An 18,046-nucleotide genomic window follows, 5' to 3' on the forward strand; every position below is an offset into this window, starting at 1 on the left:
GTTTCTTCCATTCTGACTTGGTGGCTTCAGAGCTGGTTGTTAAGTCCAATGCGAGATATGCAGACTGTGCCACATGTAGAGCTTGGAGAGTCAGGTAGATGAGTTGTTGGGTGGTTTTCCAAGTCAAATTCACCTCTGCATGCTACTGACTAAGCCTCTCAATGAAGTCAGGGCTTTGTGAACGGACCTTTTCCATTCTGGTCAGTCACAAGCCAGGGTGTCCCGAGAGATGTTTGACTTCTTTTATGTATGCTTTGAGGACATCTCTGGAGCATTTCTGTTGTCCTGTGGAAGTCAGCTGCGCTGCCCGAGATCTAAGTAGAGCAGTTGCTTTGGGTCTGGTGCCAGATATACGAATGACCTGTGAGGAGGATCCCTGCAATGATTTCCCTGCAGCAGACAAGAGGGAGGCTCATCGGTGTTTCCCATAATTGGACTTGTCTCCCTTCTTGAATAACGTCATAATCTCAACATCGTTGAAATCACCTGTCATGCACTCCACTTCCCAGATGAGGAATATGAAATTGTGCAGCCATCCCATGAGTGTTTGTCTGTTATGTCACAGAATTCTGGCAGGGTTTTCATCTGCTCCAGGGACTTCATTGTTTTTCAGCTGTTGGATGGCTTTTTTGACTTTGTTGCAGACTGGGTTGGTGCCAAGATTGTGCTGTGCAGTATTGAGGAATGGAGTGAAGGACGTTCAAGTTAAATACAGAATCTCGGTTAAGAAGTTCTTTAAAGTGTTTTTTCCAGTGAGCACTGACTGCCTCCCTGTCTTTGATGAGCTCTGAGCGGGTTGGGTCCTTGAGTGCATGAGCTTATAGATCGTCTTGACAGTGCTAATGAAACTGCACGTGCCATTGGTGTTTCCGAGTTATCGGGTCTCCCATTCTCTTTCTACTCATCATTTGAGTCACTGGTTTGATGTGTACCACTGCCTTCAGCTGCCTGTAGGACTGCTGCTTTTCTCTTAATTTTTTTCGATTTAACGGGCAATTTAGTGTGGCCAATCCATCTACCCTGCACATCTTTGGATGGCGGGGATGAGATCCACACAGACATGGGGAGAATGTGCAAACTCCACACAGTGTCTAGGATTGAACCCGGGTCCTCAGCGCCGTGAGGCAACAGTGCTAACCATTGCACTGCCCTGCTGCTTTTCCCTTGTGATGTGATGAAGTTTCGAGCCTGTGAAAGCTTTGTGCCTACACTCGATTAGGTCCTGTATATCTTGGTCATATTCGTGGAAGCAGTCATAACGTTTCCTGGTGGAGATGCTAAGGACCTCCTCACAGGTGCTCATCATGGTAGACTTTAGGGTTGACCAAGCAGTATAGATACACTGGTCTTTATCACAAGGGGATTTCAGTCCAGGCATGAAAGCGATTGGATAGAACCTTCATAAGACCGTATAGTTTTGATCTCCTTACCTAAGGACGGGTATACTTAGGGTAGTGGGAGTGAAATGGAGGTTCTTCGAGCTAATCCCTGGGATGGCGGGATTGTCTTGTGAGGCGAGATTAAGGAGAGGGGGCCTGTATTCTCTTCGAATTTTGAAGAATGAGAGGCAATCTGATTAAAACTTGCAAAATCCTTCACAGGGCGTGACATGGTAGCTGTAGATAGAATGTTCTCCTGGCTGGTGAGTCTGCAACCAGGCGACAGTCTCAGAATAAGGGGCAGGCCATTTAAGACTGAGATGAGGAAGGATTCCTTCACTTGGAGAGTGGATTCTTTGGAAATCTCTGCCCCAGATGACTGTATAAGCTCAATCATTGAATATGTTAAAATCAGAGATCGATATAAGGGAAAATGGTTTCAGGAGATACTCAGCCATGATCTGTTTGAATGGTGGAGCAGTCTCAACTGGCCGAATGGCCTACTTCTGTTTCCTATGTTCTGCTGTAGCTCCTGGAGGCTGAGTGGTTGACAGTGAGACTCTGACTGAGAAGGGCTGCCTTGGTGGGATATTTGTACTCTTCAAAGAAAAGGCTTCTGTTGCCTCATTGTTTGAGGGCCAGGCTGATGTGGATGGTAGGTTGAATAAGGCAGTGATCCAGCAGTTGTCAGTACCTGCCATAACATGTTGATGTGGACATCTGTAGTCCTTGAACAGTTTATTCAAGAAGGTGCCAGTATTTGGATCTTAGGTGTTGCCTTGATCTTGTACTTGTGTCACAAGCAGAACAGAGGACTGATTATGGCAAGGTAATTTTGTCAAGAGGATATCTCCTTTGGGTTATCCCTGCTCGCTCCTTGCCCATCATATCCTTCCAGAGATGTGCATCCTTCCTGATACTGGCATTGAAATATCCAAGGAGGATCAGTTTGGCTATTTCTGGGGCTCAAGCTAGGGATTGCTAGAGGTTGGTGTTGAATCTTTCCTTGGCTTTGTCTGTTGCCTTCAGTCTAGGAGTGTATGCACTGATGACAGTGGCATGCTGATTCCTGGTTGAGGTGAACTGGGCAGTAATGAGGGGCTTGTATATCCAAAATGGGAACCTCTGCGGCAACAGATCTTTGGTGAAGCTCACCTGTGGAAGCAGTGTTCTTTTCATGGAAGGTACTTCCATAAAAAGGTGTATCCGTTGCCTTGCTCCTTCATTTGACCATCGCTTACACATTGTCTCATTTAAGGAGACGGTTCTGGGGAAACTGAAAGGTCTGAAGGTGGATAACTCACATGGACCGGATGGACTACACCCTAGGTTTCTAAAAAATAGCTGAGGAGATTGTGGAGGCATTAGTGGTGATTTTCAGGAATCACTGGAGGCAGGAAGGTCCCAGAGGACTGGAAAGTGGCAAATGTAACACCGCTGTTTAAGAAGGGAGGGAGGCAGAAGATGGGAAATTATAGGCCGGTTAGCCTGACTTCAGTCATTGGTAAGATTTTAGAGTTCATTATTAAAGATGATATCGCGGAGTACTTGGAAGTGATAATATAAGACTGAGTCAGCACGGCTTCGTCAAGGGGAGGTCATGTCTGACAAATCTGTTGGAGTTCTTTGAAGAAGTAACAACCAAGTTAGACAAAGGAGAACCAGTGGACTTGATTTTTTTAGATTTACAGAAGGCCTTTGACAAGGTTCCTTATAGGAGACTTAAGTAAGTTAAGAGCCCATGGTGTTAATGGTAAGATCCTGGCATGGATAGAGGATTGGCTGACTGACAGAAGGCAGAGAGTGGGGATAAAGGGGTCTTTTTCAGGATGGCAACCAGTGACTAGTGGTGTGCCTCGTGGGTCGGTGCTGATACCGCAACTTTTCACAATATACATGAATGATCTGGAAGAAGGAACTGAAGGCACTGTTGCTAAGTTTGCAGATGATACAAAGATCTGTAGAGGGACAGGTAGTATTGAGGAAGCAGGCGTGCTGCAGAAGGACTTGGACAGGCTAGGAGAGTGGGCAAAGAAATGACAGATGGGATACAATGTGGAAAAGTGTGTGGTTATGCACTTTGGAAAGAGAAATGGAGGCATAGACTCTTTTCTAAATGGGGAGATGCTTAGGAAATCAGAAGCACAAAAGTACTTGGGAGCCCTTGTTCACCACTCTCAAGGTTAACGTGCAGGTTCAGTCGGCAGTTAGGAAGGCAAATGCAATGTTAGCATTCATATTGAGAGGACTAGAATACAAGACCAGGGATGTACTTCTGAGGCTATATAAGGCTCTGGTCAGACCCCATTTGGAGTATTGTGAGCAGTTTTGGGCCCCGTATCTAAGGAAGGATGTACTGGCCATTGAAAGGGTCCAGAGGAGGTTCACCAGAATGATCCCTGGACTGAAGAGCTTGTCGTATGAGGAACGGAGGAGGACTCTGGGTCTCTACTTGTTGGAGTTTAGAAGGATGAGGGGGGATCTTATTGAAACTTACAGGATAGGGATGGCATGGATAGAGTGGACGTGGAGAGGATATTTCCACTTGTAGGAAAAACTAGAAGCAGAGGACACAATCTCAAACTAAAGGGGCGATCCTTTAAAACAGATGAGGAGGAATTTCTTCAGTCAGAGGGTGGTGAATCTGTGGAACTCTTTGCCGCAGAAGGCTGTGGAGGCCAAATACCTAAGTGTCTTTAAGATAGATAAGTTCTTGATTAATAAGGGGATCAGGGATTATGGGGATAAGGCAGGAGAATGGAGATGAGAAAAATATTAGCCATGATTGAATGGCGGTGCACACTCGATGGGCCGAGTGGCCTAATTCTGCTCCCATGTATTATGGTCTTAATGGCGGCAGTGTCAATATCAAAGCACCCGTGTTCTCAAGCGATGATGGCAGTGTAGCGCTTCCATCTGCCACTCTTGTAGTTGCCCATGAAAGTGCTGGTACCAAGCATAAACTTCAATTCGATGAGTGAACGACACATGTGCATGATTTTTATTTTAACATGGGGTGGTCATTGCACGGCAACCAGTATGCGCTCTCGACATGCCTGGACCTTGATTTCAAGACAATTGGAAACTATGCTTTTCTGTGAAACATTTGCACAGTCTGTGCATGATCATACGCAGGTGCATATCACTCTTTCCCCCGCCCCCATTCCCAATGTAAAGAGGGCCTACTGCGGCCTAGTTCACCCTACGCTGACTCACATCATGCTTGTGGCCCTGGGTTACTAGTCCCCAACCCTCGCAGCTACCTAGCCCATGTTGTATCTTCCCTGTTGTGCCAACTAAAGCTAGAAAATCAGTTGAATCAATATCCAGACACAGGCTCAGCACAAGATTGAAGTCTTTCAATCAAAGCAAAAATGGGGGAAGGGCAGCAGTCCAATCAAAGATAATTTAAATATTGCAAAAGAGCAGCAAGACTGTTAAGAAAAGTTGGGCATCACAATATAACCAGAGCAGAAGCATCAATTACAGAGTGTAGCTAGAAAAGTGGCAATCAATCAAGGACCCATGATGATGCAATCAGCTTGGAAAGATTGCCAGTGTCTTAATGTGAGAATTTACTGCTTGCAGGTGTATTGATTTGATGTTCTATGCAATGTATACATGAGTGTTGCAATTTTGTGTTATTGATGGTGAAATCGTGGGTAGTTTATTTCATTATGTTTGGGAAAGTTATGTGCTGTGTCTCAAAATTTCACTATCAAATTTGAAAGTAAGATTCAGAGCTCCAACATACAGAATTTCAAGCTCTTGTTCTACAACTCATGTTAAAACACAAAATCAATGTAATTTTCAATCCAAAGTCTAGAAATTTTACATTTATTTATTGTGTAAACTCGGTTGTTCTTCAATTTCCGTACTAGGCAAAATGTGTATGGAAGCATCCCCCAGGAGATGAAATCTATAGAAAAGGAAATATATCAGTATTTGAGGTGGATGGGAAGAAAAATAAGGTACTTTTTGTTTTAAATAAAAGCTAATCATGTGGACCAATAATATGCATTTCTTGTGTTATGAATTGATTAAAAGCTTTGTGGAAATTCCACGCTAAATGTTTCTAATCCAAACAATTTGTCTGCATAGTATAACAAATATTTTACTGTTCCTGTTCTTCAAATGCTTAATTATTTGAGGCTGTCGGTGTCCAGGTACAGGCTACACGTTTCCAGTTGCTTTATCTTGCTCGAGACCGGGTCTTCAGTGTTCATTGGGCTCCCCATTGTTGCATCCGGAGTTTTAATGACCTCCCCCCCCCCCCCCCCCCCCCCCCAAAAATCAAGGCGGGCGGCTGGCACTGGCTCAGTGCTGTCCAAGGCATCACAGGCTTACACGCATTCCAAGCATTGTCTGGCATCTTTGAATCTGTGTATATATATGTTTCTGGAACATACCTCTTCATTCACCTGAGGAAGGAGCAGCGCTCCGAAAGCTAGTGACATCGAAACAAACCCGTTGGACTTTAACCTGGTGTTGTAAAACTTCTTACTGTAATTATTTCAGAGCATCGAGGTAATAGTTTTTTAAAGTTTCAAAGCAGAAATATATTTCCTCAGTGTTTGGGATGCTACAATTTTCATCTATGTTTATGCTTTGCTTGAGATTCCAGAGCGTATTGTTATTTGTGATGGTAATATGAGAATAAATGGAAGTTAACCTTTAGTTGTACCTATGGTGTGAGACTTCCAAGGAAGATTTTTGAAGTGCCATAAGCAGTGAGAGTGAAACTCAGTTGTTTTTGAAGTTATCAAAATATTGGTTACATTCCAGCAATTGCAAATATTGCACATGCTCTTTGTATAAAATGCTACAGTTTTAAATTTGAACATTAGCATGTATCAGGTTGCTCAGAGATAGCATTTTCTCCTTTGGGTTAGAAGATTATGGTATCAAATCTTGAGCAATGCAATACCCAGGAAATGCTGTCTTGAGAAAGGTTACAACCTTCTGTTAAAATGTTGAGCTAAGCCCTGGCTGCCTATTCCAGTGTCTAAAGTGGACACTGAAAGAAACTCATAGCTCTAGTGTTGGTTTATATTCCTTCTTCAAGCACCACCACACAAAAAACATAAATTAACTCATCATTGATCTCATTGCTGCTTTTGAAATGTGACTGTACATAGAAAGGGCACCATGCTTGAAGCCATTGTGTTTCAAACAAATTCATTTCATGATAAATTACAATTTAGTTCCTTTTTCTTTTTACTTTGATCCCTTCCTTTTCTTCCATGTCTTCCTTTCTGCCCTTTCCCCCTTCCTGCAGTAAACTAATCCTTTTTAAAAAAATATATATATTTTATTGAAATTTTTTTCCCTGAGCAACATTTTTCCCGCTTACAAAACAAGCGAAACGATAACAGTAACAAAACAGAAATTTTTTAACTTTTTAACAATAATAATAATAGTAGTAATAATATACAAGTAACAAAACCTCGTACTCTATTGACCTATACTCAACTGCCTCCCCTCCCCCCTGGGTTGCTGCTGCTGGTCATCCGTCTTCCCTCTAACGTTCCCCTAGGTAGTCGAGAAATGGCTGCCACCGCCTGGTGAACCCTTGAGCCGATCCTCTAAGGGCAAACTTTATCTGCTCCAGTTTAATAAACCCCGCCATATCGTTTACCCAGGCCTCCAGTCCGGGGAGTTTCGCATCCTTCCACATGAGTAGGATCCTGCGCCGGGCTACGAGGGACGCAAAGGCCACGACATCGGCCTCTTTCGCCTCCTGCACTCCCGGCTCTTCCGCAACTCCAAATAGAGCTAACCCCCAGCCTGGTTTGACCCGGGCCTTCACCACCTGCGAAATCACTCCCGTCACTCCCTTCCAATACCCTTCCAGTGCCGGGCACGCCCAAAACATATGTGCATGGTTTGCCGGGCTCCCGCCACACCTCCCACATTTGTCCTCCACTCCAAAGAACCTGCTCAATCTTGCCCCCGTTATGTGTGCTCTATGTAGCACCTTAAATTGAATCAGGCTAAGCCTGGCGCATGAGGAAGAGGAATTTACCCTGCTTAGGGCATCAGCCCACATACCCTCCTCTATCTCCTCCCCTAATTCTTCTTCCCACTTTCTTTTTAGTTCGCCCACCGACTCCTCCCCCTCTTCCCTCATCTCTCTATAAATCTCTGACACCTTGCCCTCTCCGACCCACACCCCTGAAAGCACCCTGTCCTGTATCCCCTGTGTCGGGAGCCGCAGAAATTCCCTCACCTGTTGTCCAGTAAACGCCCTCACCTGCATATATCTCAAGAAATTCCCCCCGGGTAACTTATACTTTTCCTCCAGTGCTCCCAAGCTCGCAAAAGTCCCATCTATGAATAAATCTCCCACCTTCCTAATTCCCAACTGGTACCAGCTCTGAAATCCTCCATCCATTCTTCCTGGGGCGAACCTATGGTTGTTCCTGATATGACTCCAGGGCTCCCCGCACCCCTCTCTGTCGCCTCCACTGTCCCCATATGTTCAGTGTTGCCGCCACCACCGGGTTCGTGGTGTACTTTTTCGGTGAGAACGGTAGCGGCGTCGTCACCAGCGCCTCTAGACTCGTCCCTTTACAGGACCTTCTCTCCAGCCTTTTCCACGCCGCTCCCTCACCCTCCATCATCCATCTACGTATCATTGCCACATTGGCGGCCCAATAATAATCTCCCAAGTTCGGTAGTGCCAGTCCTCCTCTGTCCCTACTGCGCTGCAGGAACCCCCTCCTTACTCTCGGAACTTTCCCTGCCCACACAAAGCTCGTAATGCTCCTATCTATTTTATTAAAAAAGGTCCTGGTGATTAAAATAGGGAGACATTGAAATACAAATAAGAACCTCGGGAGGACCATCATCTTAATTGCCTGCACCCTGCCCGCCAGCGATTAAAGGCTGCATGTCTCACCTCTTAAAGTCCTCCTCCATTTGTTCTACCAGCCGTGTCAGATTAAGTCTGTGCAAGGTTCCCCAGCTCCTAGCGATCTGAATCCCCAAGTATCGGAAGTTTCTTTCCACTTTCCTTAGCGGTAAGCCTTCTATCTCTCTACTCTTGTCCCCTGGATGTATCACATATAATTCACTCTTCCCCATGTTTAACCTATACCCCGAAAATTCCCCGAACCTCCTCAAGATTCGCATAACCTCTATCATCCCCCCCCCCCCCCGCTGGGTCCGACACGTATAGCAATAGGTCATCCGCGTATAACGAGACTCGGTGTTCTTCTCCCCCTCTAATCACCCCTCTCCATTTCCTGGAGTCTCTCAGCGCCATGGCCAGAGGTTCAATTGCCAGCGCAAACAACAATGGAGACAGCGGGCATCCCTGTCTTGTTCCCCTATATAATCGGAAATACTCTGATCTATGTCGACCTGTAACTACGCTTGCCGTTGGTGCCCCATAAAGTAGTCCAACCCAGCGAATAAATCCGTTCCCAAACCCAAACCTCCTTAACATTTCCCATAAATACTCCCACTCCACCCTATCAAATGCCTTCTCTGCGTCCATTGCCGCCACTATCTCTGCCTCCCCCTCCACTGAGGGCATCATTATCACCCCTAATAGCCGTTGCACGTTAACATTCAATTGTCTCCCTTTTACGAACCCTGTCTGGTCTTCGTGCACCACCCCTGGGACACAGTCCTCTATCCTCGATGCCAGCACCTTTGCTAGCAGTTTGGCGTCCACGTTCAATAGTGAAATAGGTCTATAGGACCCACACTGCATCGGATCTTTGTCCCTCTTCAAAATTAGCGATATCGTCGCCTCCGACATTGTTGGGGGTAGTGTCCCCCCTTCCCTGGCCTCATTGAACGTCCTCGCCAACAACGGGGCCAACAAGTCCACATATTTTCTGTAGAATTCCACCGGGAACCCGTCTGCCCCGGGGCCTTCCCTGCTTGCATGCTTCCCAGTCCCTTAATAACCTCGTCCACCTCAATCGGCGCCCCCAGGCCTGCCACCGCCTGCTCCTCCACTTTCGGGAACCTCAACTGGTCCAGGAACTGCCGCAACCCCTCCTCTCCCTCTGGGGGCTGAGACCTATACAGTTCTTCATAAAAGGTCTTAAACATCTCATTTATCTTTCCTGCCCTTCGCACGGTGTCTCCCCTTTCATCCCTAATTCCTCCTATCTCCCTCGCTGCTGCCCTCTTTCGCAGTTGGTGCGCCAACAGGCGACTAGCCTTTTCCCCATATTCATACCTCCTCCCCTGTGCCTTCCTCCACAGTACCTCCACCTTTCTGGTGGTCAGAAGGTCAAACTCGGTATGGAGTCGTCTCCTCTCCCTGTACAGCTCCTTCTCCGGGGTCTCTGCAAATTCCCTGTCCACCCTTAAAATTTCCCCCAGTAATCTATCCCTTTCCTTGGCCTCTGTTTTCCTTTTGTGGGCCCCAATAGAAATCAGCTCTCCTCTGACCACCGCTTTTAGTGCTTCCCTGACCACTCCCACAGGGACCTCGCCGTCGTCATTGACCTCCAGGTATCTATCGATACACCCCCTCACTCTTGCACACACTCCCTCATCCGCCATCAGTCCCACACCTAATCGCCAGAGTGTTCTCTGCTCCCTGTCCTCTCCTACTTCCAGGTCCACCCAATGTGGGGCATGATCCGAAACCGCTATGGCTGAGTATTCAGCTTCTTCCACCCTAGAGATCAACGACCTTCCTAGAACAAAAAAATCTATCCGGGAGTACACTTTATGGACGTGGGAGGAGAAGGAATACTCCCTAGCCCTGGGTCTAAGAAATCACCATGGATCCACTCCCCCCATTTGGTCCATAAACCCCTTAAGTACCTTGGCCGCTGCCGGCCTTCTTCCAGTCCTTGAGCTGGATCTATCTAGCCCCGGGTCCAGCACCGTATTGAAGTCCCCTCCTAAAATCAAATTTCCTCCCTCCAGGTCCGGAATATGCCCCAGCATCCGTCTCATGAACCCCGCATCGTCCCAATTTGGGGCATACACATTAACCAACACGACCTCCATTCCCTCCAGCCTAACCACCATTACATATCTACCTCCACTATCTGCTACGATGTTCTTTGCTTCAAATGCTACCCGTTTCCCCACCAAAATGGCCACCCCTCTGTTCTTTGCGTCCAGTCCTGAGTGGAACACCTGTCCCACCCATCCTTTCCTTAGCCTAACTTGGTCCGCCACCTTTAGGTGCGTCTCTTGGAGCATAACCACGTCTGCCCTTAGTCCTTTCAAATGCGCGAGCGCTCGGGCCCTTTTTATCGGCCCATTCAGGCCTCTCACGTTCCACGTGATCAGCCTCACTGGGGGGCTACCTGCCCCCCTCCCGTGTCGACTAGCCATTACCTTCTCTAGGCCAGTCCCATATCCCGCCTCCGCGCTCCCGCTCGCTCCCCCAGCGTCGCATTCCGCCCCCGACCACCTTCTCTTTAGCCATTTCCTTTTGGATTTCCGCAGCAGCAACCCAGTTGTCGTCCCCCCCCCCCCCCCCAGATCCCTATCTAGCTTGATTGCTCCCCCCATATCACTTCCGTAAGTCAACTGACTTCAACTGACCCCGGCTACTCCTGCTCGCTCCTCGGCCCCCCGGTGTGAGGGAACTCCCATCCGCCTTGCGCCTGTTTTCCCGCCTTATTCTTTCTGGCGCGGGAACATCCCTTTACCTGTCCCGCCTCTTATGGCGCAGTTCCCTTTCCCCTCCCCCTCTCCTTCCCCATTCTCTGACTATGTCCCGCCTCTCCCCCCTCACCGGCGCCCACATTTCCCCAGTGTCCCCCCCCCCCCTTCCCTATTTACTTCTCACTTAACTTTCACCATCCCATTAACAAAAACAATAATAACAACAATAACAGTTCCCTGCAGCATCAGTCCCTCAGTTCTGGTCCAGTTTCTCTTCATTGATGAAGGACCATGCTTCCTCCGCCGTCTCGAAATAATAGTGTCTCTCCTGATGCGTGACCCATAGTCTTGCCGGCTGCAGCATCCCAAACTTCACCTTCCTTTTGTGCAAAACCTCTTTGGCTCGGTTGAAGCTCGCCCTCCTTCTCGCCACCTCCGCACTCCAATCCTGGTAGATCCTTACCACCGCATTTTCCCATCTGCTACTCCGCACCTTTTTGGCCCATCTCAGGACCTCTTCTCTGTCCTTAAGGCGGTAGAATCGCATGATTATCGCCCTCGGTGGTTCTCCCGCTTTTGGTCTTCTCGCCGGGATCCGATTTGCCCACTCCACCTCCAAGGGGCCCGTAGGGGCCTCAGCACCCATCAGTGAGCTCAGCATCTTACTTGCGTACGCTCCACAGCCCACCAATTCCATACCCTCCGGGAGACCTAGTATCCTAAGGTTCTTCCTTCGCGCTCCATTTTCAAGGGCCTCAATCCTGTCAGCACACTTTTTATGAAGTGCCTCGTGCGTCTGAGTCTTGACCGCCAGGCCCAGGACCTCGTCCTCAATACCTGACACCTTCTGCTCCACCACGCAAGGTTCTGTCTCCTGGGCCTTTAAAGTCTCCTTAAGCCCCTCAATTGCCTGTAACAACGGGGTCATTACCTCCTTCTTCAGCAGGTCCATGCACCGTCTCACCACCTCATCCTGCTCAGGCCCCCATGTCACCTGTGGTTTCTCTGCCGCCATTTTGTTTCACTCCCTCTCTCTCTCTTTCTCTCTCTGATCTTCTGGCTGCAGATTCTTCGGGCCGCCGCCGCCGGTTTTTCCCTCCGTCTTTCGGGGGGACTCCCTTCCCTCGCGCCTCGCACCGGGTTTTACGGCCATCCAAGTCCCCATTGGGGCTCTTAAAAGAGCCCGAAGTTCCGTCGGAGCTGGAGCCGCCGAAACGTGCGGCTAGCTCATCCCTGCCGCAACCGGAAGTCCAGTAAACTAATCCTAAGAGTGGAAATGCTTATATTGGTTGCAAACTGATGTGAGCAATGAGATAACTGGAAATAATGGCTCATCTATTAATTTAGCTGAATCTTGTTTCTTCAATAATTATGTTCACACATCACAGTTGTTGTTGTTCTCAAATGCCAATGAAAAAGAGAATCCATATTGCACCTGCTTCGTCAACTCCAGTGGGATGCCAATAATGCATCTTTTGAAAACCATGGGAATTCACCAACAGATAGTGATTTTCAGTGCATCCTTGGAAGAGAATCTGTATGTGAGATCATTCCAGGGACATAGATGATGAACTGCCTTTTTGGTTTGACTTGCATCTGATTGTCCTAAAAATCAGTTGAAATAAAGGCAGAAATCCGAGTTTCCAACCTTCATGTGATACATAGCTAAATAGAATTCAACTCTCTCTTTCACCCACCTTTCTCAGGTTTGAGAACTTTTGTCCTATTTCTTCATTGTGCTGGGCCAGAAACCAAGTAATAGCTTGAGCATCAGAGTTGTGGCAAAGGATTTCTTGCCAGTGAATGCTTCAATTCAAGACTGCCAGAAAAAAATCATTTTGATCCTAAACTATTTGAGGAAGGCAGAATTGCAATATTGCAGAAGTTGAACTTAAGACTTGTTTCTCCTGCAAGAAAGAATGTCAAGTCTTCCTTGACCTGGTCCTGGACTTGGTAAAAAAGGATACTGACCTTTTTGTTCTTGTTAGACCCCTGAATGAGGTAACCAGCCAATGAGGAAGACAGGAGATTTCCTTTCCCACTAATAGTCAAGTAGGCACAGACTATGCTCAAAATAGAAGATTCCAGGTTTGGTCTATTTTGACTGCACTGATTTTAGAAGTAATGGCACTAGAGGCGATGTACTTGGTCTCTGTACCTCTGACTGAGGGGAAAACCAGCCTTATTTATGATGATCTCTGTTGCATCTGTACGTGTACCCTTTTTTATCTGCATGTGTACCCTCAACTGCTGAACAGACAGTCTTGGCTCCGTTGAAGAAAGGCTGCAAGGGTATGCTAAAGCCATGCTAGTGCCCGTGGAATGTTGTCTTAGCATGGTTTATGAAAAAGGAGAAGAAAAGCAGATGCCAAAAATGTGTAATCCTGTCTCTGAAGAAAGCATTAATTTTTTTTATCTGCTTTGTTTCTTTTAAATGGAACCGCCGACTGATTTTTTTCCCCCTCTTTTTGTTCCAGATTTACTGCCAAAACCTGTGCCTTTTGGCTAAGTTATTTTTGGACCACAAGACATTATATTATGATGTAGAACCGTTCTTGTTTTATGTGATGACAGAAGCTGATAACACAGGGTGTCATCTTGTTGGATATTTCTCCAAGGTAAAGGCTGTAGAAGTTGTTTTTTTTCTAAATTTAGTGTACCCAATTAATTTTTTCCAATTAAGGGGCAATTTAGCATGGCCAATCCGCTTCGCCTGCACATCTTTGGGTTGTGGGGCGAAACCCATGCAAACACGGGGAGAATGTGCAAACTCCACAAGGACAGTGACCCAGAGCCGGGAGCGAACCTGGGACCTCGGCGCCGTGAGGCAGCAATGCTATCCATTGCGCCACAGCACCCCTTAAACAAATTATTTTTTTTTTTTTGATTCCTTAAGTTATCCTCCCCTCATTATGAATGTATTTACAGAAAAAAGATGCAATGCATATGGTGTATTTGAATCATAGACTGAACATCAATTATTGACAAGACACCTGGCAAATAATGGGCTTGTATTTGCTGGGAAAATAACTGCAAGTTTAATGTATACTCTTATTAATTGATATGCAAATAGTTCAATGTTTGTGGTTCGGAAGCAATACCGTGAGTTATGAATTGCCACAAATTATTGCACAATTTGCACTGCTTAGCAGTAGCCTCCCAAGAACTCCGTCAATCTCCCCGTGAGTGTCAGGAATTGCTGTTTGAGCTAATGAAACATCTAAGCTCACTAGAAAATATGGGTTCGTAATTAACAGCATAACGGCTCTTTTAAAGGCAGGGTATATGTTCCTGCAATGCCACTCCTCCTTTTTGACCAAGAAAGGAAGCAGTTTCAACTGCCATTTCATTCCTGCATATTGTTGAGATTTTTAAAGTTTTACATTTTTGAATTTTCACTTTTTCCATTCTATCGCCGCTCAATCCAGTCTTACTTTCTCTCTCTTATTTTTCTGATCTTGATTTGATTATACGTCAATCACACTCATTCATCTGATTCTTTTTCAGTCCTTAAATTTAATTGGTTAAACTGTTAATTAGACTGTTACTTGTTATTTATTGCCTTTATTTATTTTTTAAATTTAGAGTACCCAATTTCTTCTTGTCCCAATTAAGGGGCAATTTAACGTGTCCAATCCACCTAACCTGCACATCTTTGGATTGTGGGGGTGGAACCCACGCAGACACTGGGAGAATGTGCAAACTCCACTGAGACAGTGCCCCAGGGCCGGGATTGAACCTGGGTCCTCAGCGCCGTAGGCAGCAGTGCTAACCAGTGCACCACCGTACTGCCTTATTTATTACCATTATTGAGCTCATCGTTATGAGCGCAAAATTCCCAGCATTTTGTGGTGCAAGGATTTTTCAAGCTGATGGTTGTGGGAAGATGTTGAACCACTGAGCACATCATGAGATGCCTGGTTCCAACAAAGATTGGCCAATGTATTTTTATGATCTGCCTCTCTTCAGTCTTTCAATTGAGACATTAAGCTGCAGATTAAGCTTCAATAATAATTGCCAGCTTTTTATTTTCTTTCTCTTTATGGACATTACGATTATTAGGTATACTCGTAAGTGGTTGAATTTTGCATTGAAAACATCCTGAATTAGTTTATTTTGTATCGGACATTGAGGCGGCAGCAAATATCCAGCTTATGTTCATACATAGATATGTGCAGGATAGTTATTTATGTGGAAAAACTGAACCGCTAAGATTGCTCTAACTAATCAACAAACTCATTTTGTTTATCCACTGTGACTTAGTCCAGCTTTTGTAATAAATCATGAAAAAATGCTTTTTGCAATTTGGAAAATAAGGCATCTTAATACAAGAGGTTTATTTACCAAGGGAGACATTTTACGATATTCAATTACTGTTTCGGTTTTGTAGCTTCACTATAGAATTCATAAACACTTGAAGTAACTGCCAAACCCTCAAAAGAAGATTGACTTGGGAATTTAATTTAGTTAATGAGCCTTCCTAACCTCATTCAGAGATGAGCTGCTGTCAAATATTTTTGTGTTTATCAACACGAGAATCAGTTGACTGTATACAGGGATCTCCGATCCATACTTAAGATTCATGCAGAGCATATTTAACCCAGGAGACCTTATGTAAATTGAGTATGTATTATACATGAATGAATTCTACATAGTTATTCGAGCCATCTGGGAAATAATTGGTGGCCTGTTATCAATTATGCCTCAAGCCACTAGACTTGTATTCTGAGCAATTCCAGAAGTATCAGTTTTATCCTGTCATCAGTACAACAAAAATCTTGATTTATTGCACCATTGAAATCTTTAAAAAAACTTCACATCCACTAAAGAATGGGCATAAAACCATTAGGCTCATAAGACATGTAGTTATTTTGAGCATCCTGAAAGTTTTATCTAATCTGTCTGTAACTTATTTCAAATAAATCTGGGTCCATGAAGATTAGTCAGTAACTGATAAGAGAACAGATATGAGAAATTTTAAAAGTCATTCTCGGGGTGTAGGTGCAGCATTATTTCCCACTCTCTGTTCTTTTTTATTTTTGTCTGGCAGTTTGGTACAACTGTGTGTCTTGCTCATAGGACAGTTGAGTTATCCATGTTGTGGGATTGGAGTCGTATGTAGGCTAGACTGGGTAAGATCAGAAGTGTCCATTCTTCAAGATAATTAATAAACATTTTGGATCCTTGCAATAGTCAAATAGCTTCAAGATCGCAGTTTCACTGATAACAATCTTTTATTCCCAGATTATTGCCAGATCTTTCAAGAACAAAGAAGTCTATCTTCTTAAATTGCCATGGTAGGATTTTAGTTGGGTTGTTAGTGCAGAAACTGGGTTGTTAGTGCAGAAACATAACTGTGAAAGCAATACCTACTTGTATCGTGAAAACCTGATCCATTCGACAGTGTACCAAATTGTTATGGGCCAGGGTTTAGAGAACCCCAAAGTGTATCATGGAGTTCACTTGACTCTCAACTTTTAATAGATTGTGGTATGGGGAGCACACGGCCCACTCTACAGGTGTGGTACAGCAGAAATGGAAAAGTATTTTTTAAAGCAAAACAATGTTTATTCTATGAACTCAAGTTGACCTTTTTAAAACATAGTGAACATCTTAGCAATCATTAATTCAAATATAACCCCCAAAGAGTACAACACTAAGTAATGCTTACGCTGTCCTTTTAACATCCAGAAGACTTACAAAAAACATAACATTTAACAGATCTCCAGATAGGTTCCTTTATAATTCTGAATTCACCAAATGATCAAGAGATAGTCTTTTGGTGGCAGAGAGAACAGCAGTACACCTGCTTGGTCTGGGTTCAGCTCCAACACTAAAAACAAAACTAAAACACACCCTGCAGCAAACAGCCTAAAACGGAAGTAAAAAGCTTACAGACAGCGCAGCTCCACCCACACTCTGACATCACTGATGAACACCCATTTCTTAAAGGTAGATTTCTTAAACACCCAATTCTTTTTTCAAAAATCTTTTTATTGGCATTTCTCATATTTATAAACAGTTGTGTGATATTACATATATATATATATATATACACATATCACATTTTTCTCGCCTGCGCTAATTTCCTTTATTATACAGAGGTTTAGTGCTTTTCTTTTTCGGAGAAGGCTGTCCAGAACCCAGCAAGCTTGGGGCAAGCCCAAAACATGTGGGTGTAGTTGGCCGGGTCCCTCTGGCACCGCTCACATTTGTCCTCCGGGAAGAACCTGCTCATTCGGGTTCTGGTCAGGTGCGCTCTGTGCACTACTTTGAGCTGCATTAGGCTTAGCCTTGCGCAGAAGGTGGTGGAGTCCACCCTGCTCCGTGCTTCGCTCCAGAGTCCCCATCCTACCTCTGTCCCCAGTTCGTCTCCCATTTTTGTCTGGTTTTGTCCAGTGGAGTCCGGGTTCTGTCCAGTAGCTGTCCGTATATTTTCCCACATAGCCCCCCTTCTCGTTGCTTGTGCCTATCAGGTCTTCTAGTAGTGTGCTTTCTGGGGCCCCAGGGTACCCCACTGTCTCTTTGCAGAGGAAGTATTTTATTTGGAGGTGTCTCATTTTCTGTCCTTTTGCTAGCCTCCACTTCCTCGTCAGTTCGTCTAGTGTCGCCAGTCTGTGCCCTACGTAGAAGTTCCGACCGTCAATGTGCCCCGTCCCGCCTCCATCTTTTGAAGGTGGTATCTAGCATGGCTGGAGGGAATCTGTGATTGCCGCAGATGGGGGCCATGGGGGACATTTTAATTATCCCGAAGTATTGTCTGAGCTGGGTCCATGTCCTCCGCGTGGCCGCTACCGCTGGGCTTGGTGTGTATCTTGTTGAGGGGGATGGGAGTGCTGCTGTAGCCAGGGCCCTGAGGGTCGTTCCTTTACAGTATGCCTCCTCCATTTGGACCCAATCTATGTCAGGTTCTTGTACCCATCCCCTCACTCTTTCTGCCGTTGCCTTCCTCCCTCCCTCCCTCCCTCCCTCTCTCTCTCTCTCTCTCTCTCTCCCCCCCCCCCCCCCCCCCCCCCCCGGTTTGGGTTCACTGGGAATGCCTCCCTTTTGCCCAAGTTAAGTTTGTAGCCCAAGAA

At 45.7% G+C, this 18,046-nt stretch overlaps 1 protein-coding gene across 7 annotated transcripts in view; it reads left to right on the top strand.

Moving 5' to 3' along the window:
- The window catches only part of kat7b (K(lysine) acetyltransferase 7b), a 90,776-nt gene that overhangs the window by 54,302 nt on the left and 18,428 nt on the right, over positions 1–18,046 (top strand). For 6 of the 7 annotated variants that reach the window (XM_072487134.1, XM_072487135.1, XM_072487132.1 and 3 more), the window contains 2 exons: positions 5,261–5,350; positions 13,448–13,588. In XM_072487134.1, the coding sequence (XP_072343235.1) occupies positions 5,261–5,350; positions 13,448–13,588 (231 nt within the window). The remainder of the gene's footprint in view (positions 1–5,260; positions 5,351–13,447; positions 13,589–18,046) is intronic. The other variant, XM_072487137.1, reaches the window with a different exon arrangement.

The sequence above is a fragment of the Scyliorhinus torazame genome, chromosome 21, assembly GCF_047496885.1.
Source record: "Scyliorhinus torazame isolate Kashiwa2021f chromosome 21, sScyTor2.1, whole genome shotgun sequence".
Lineage (NCBI taxonomy): Eukaryota > Metazoa > Chordata > Chondrichthyes > Carcharhiniformes > Scyliorhinidae > Scyliorhinus > Scyliorhinus torazame.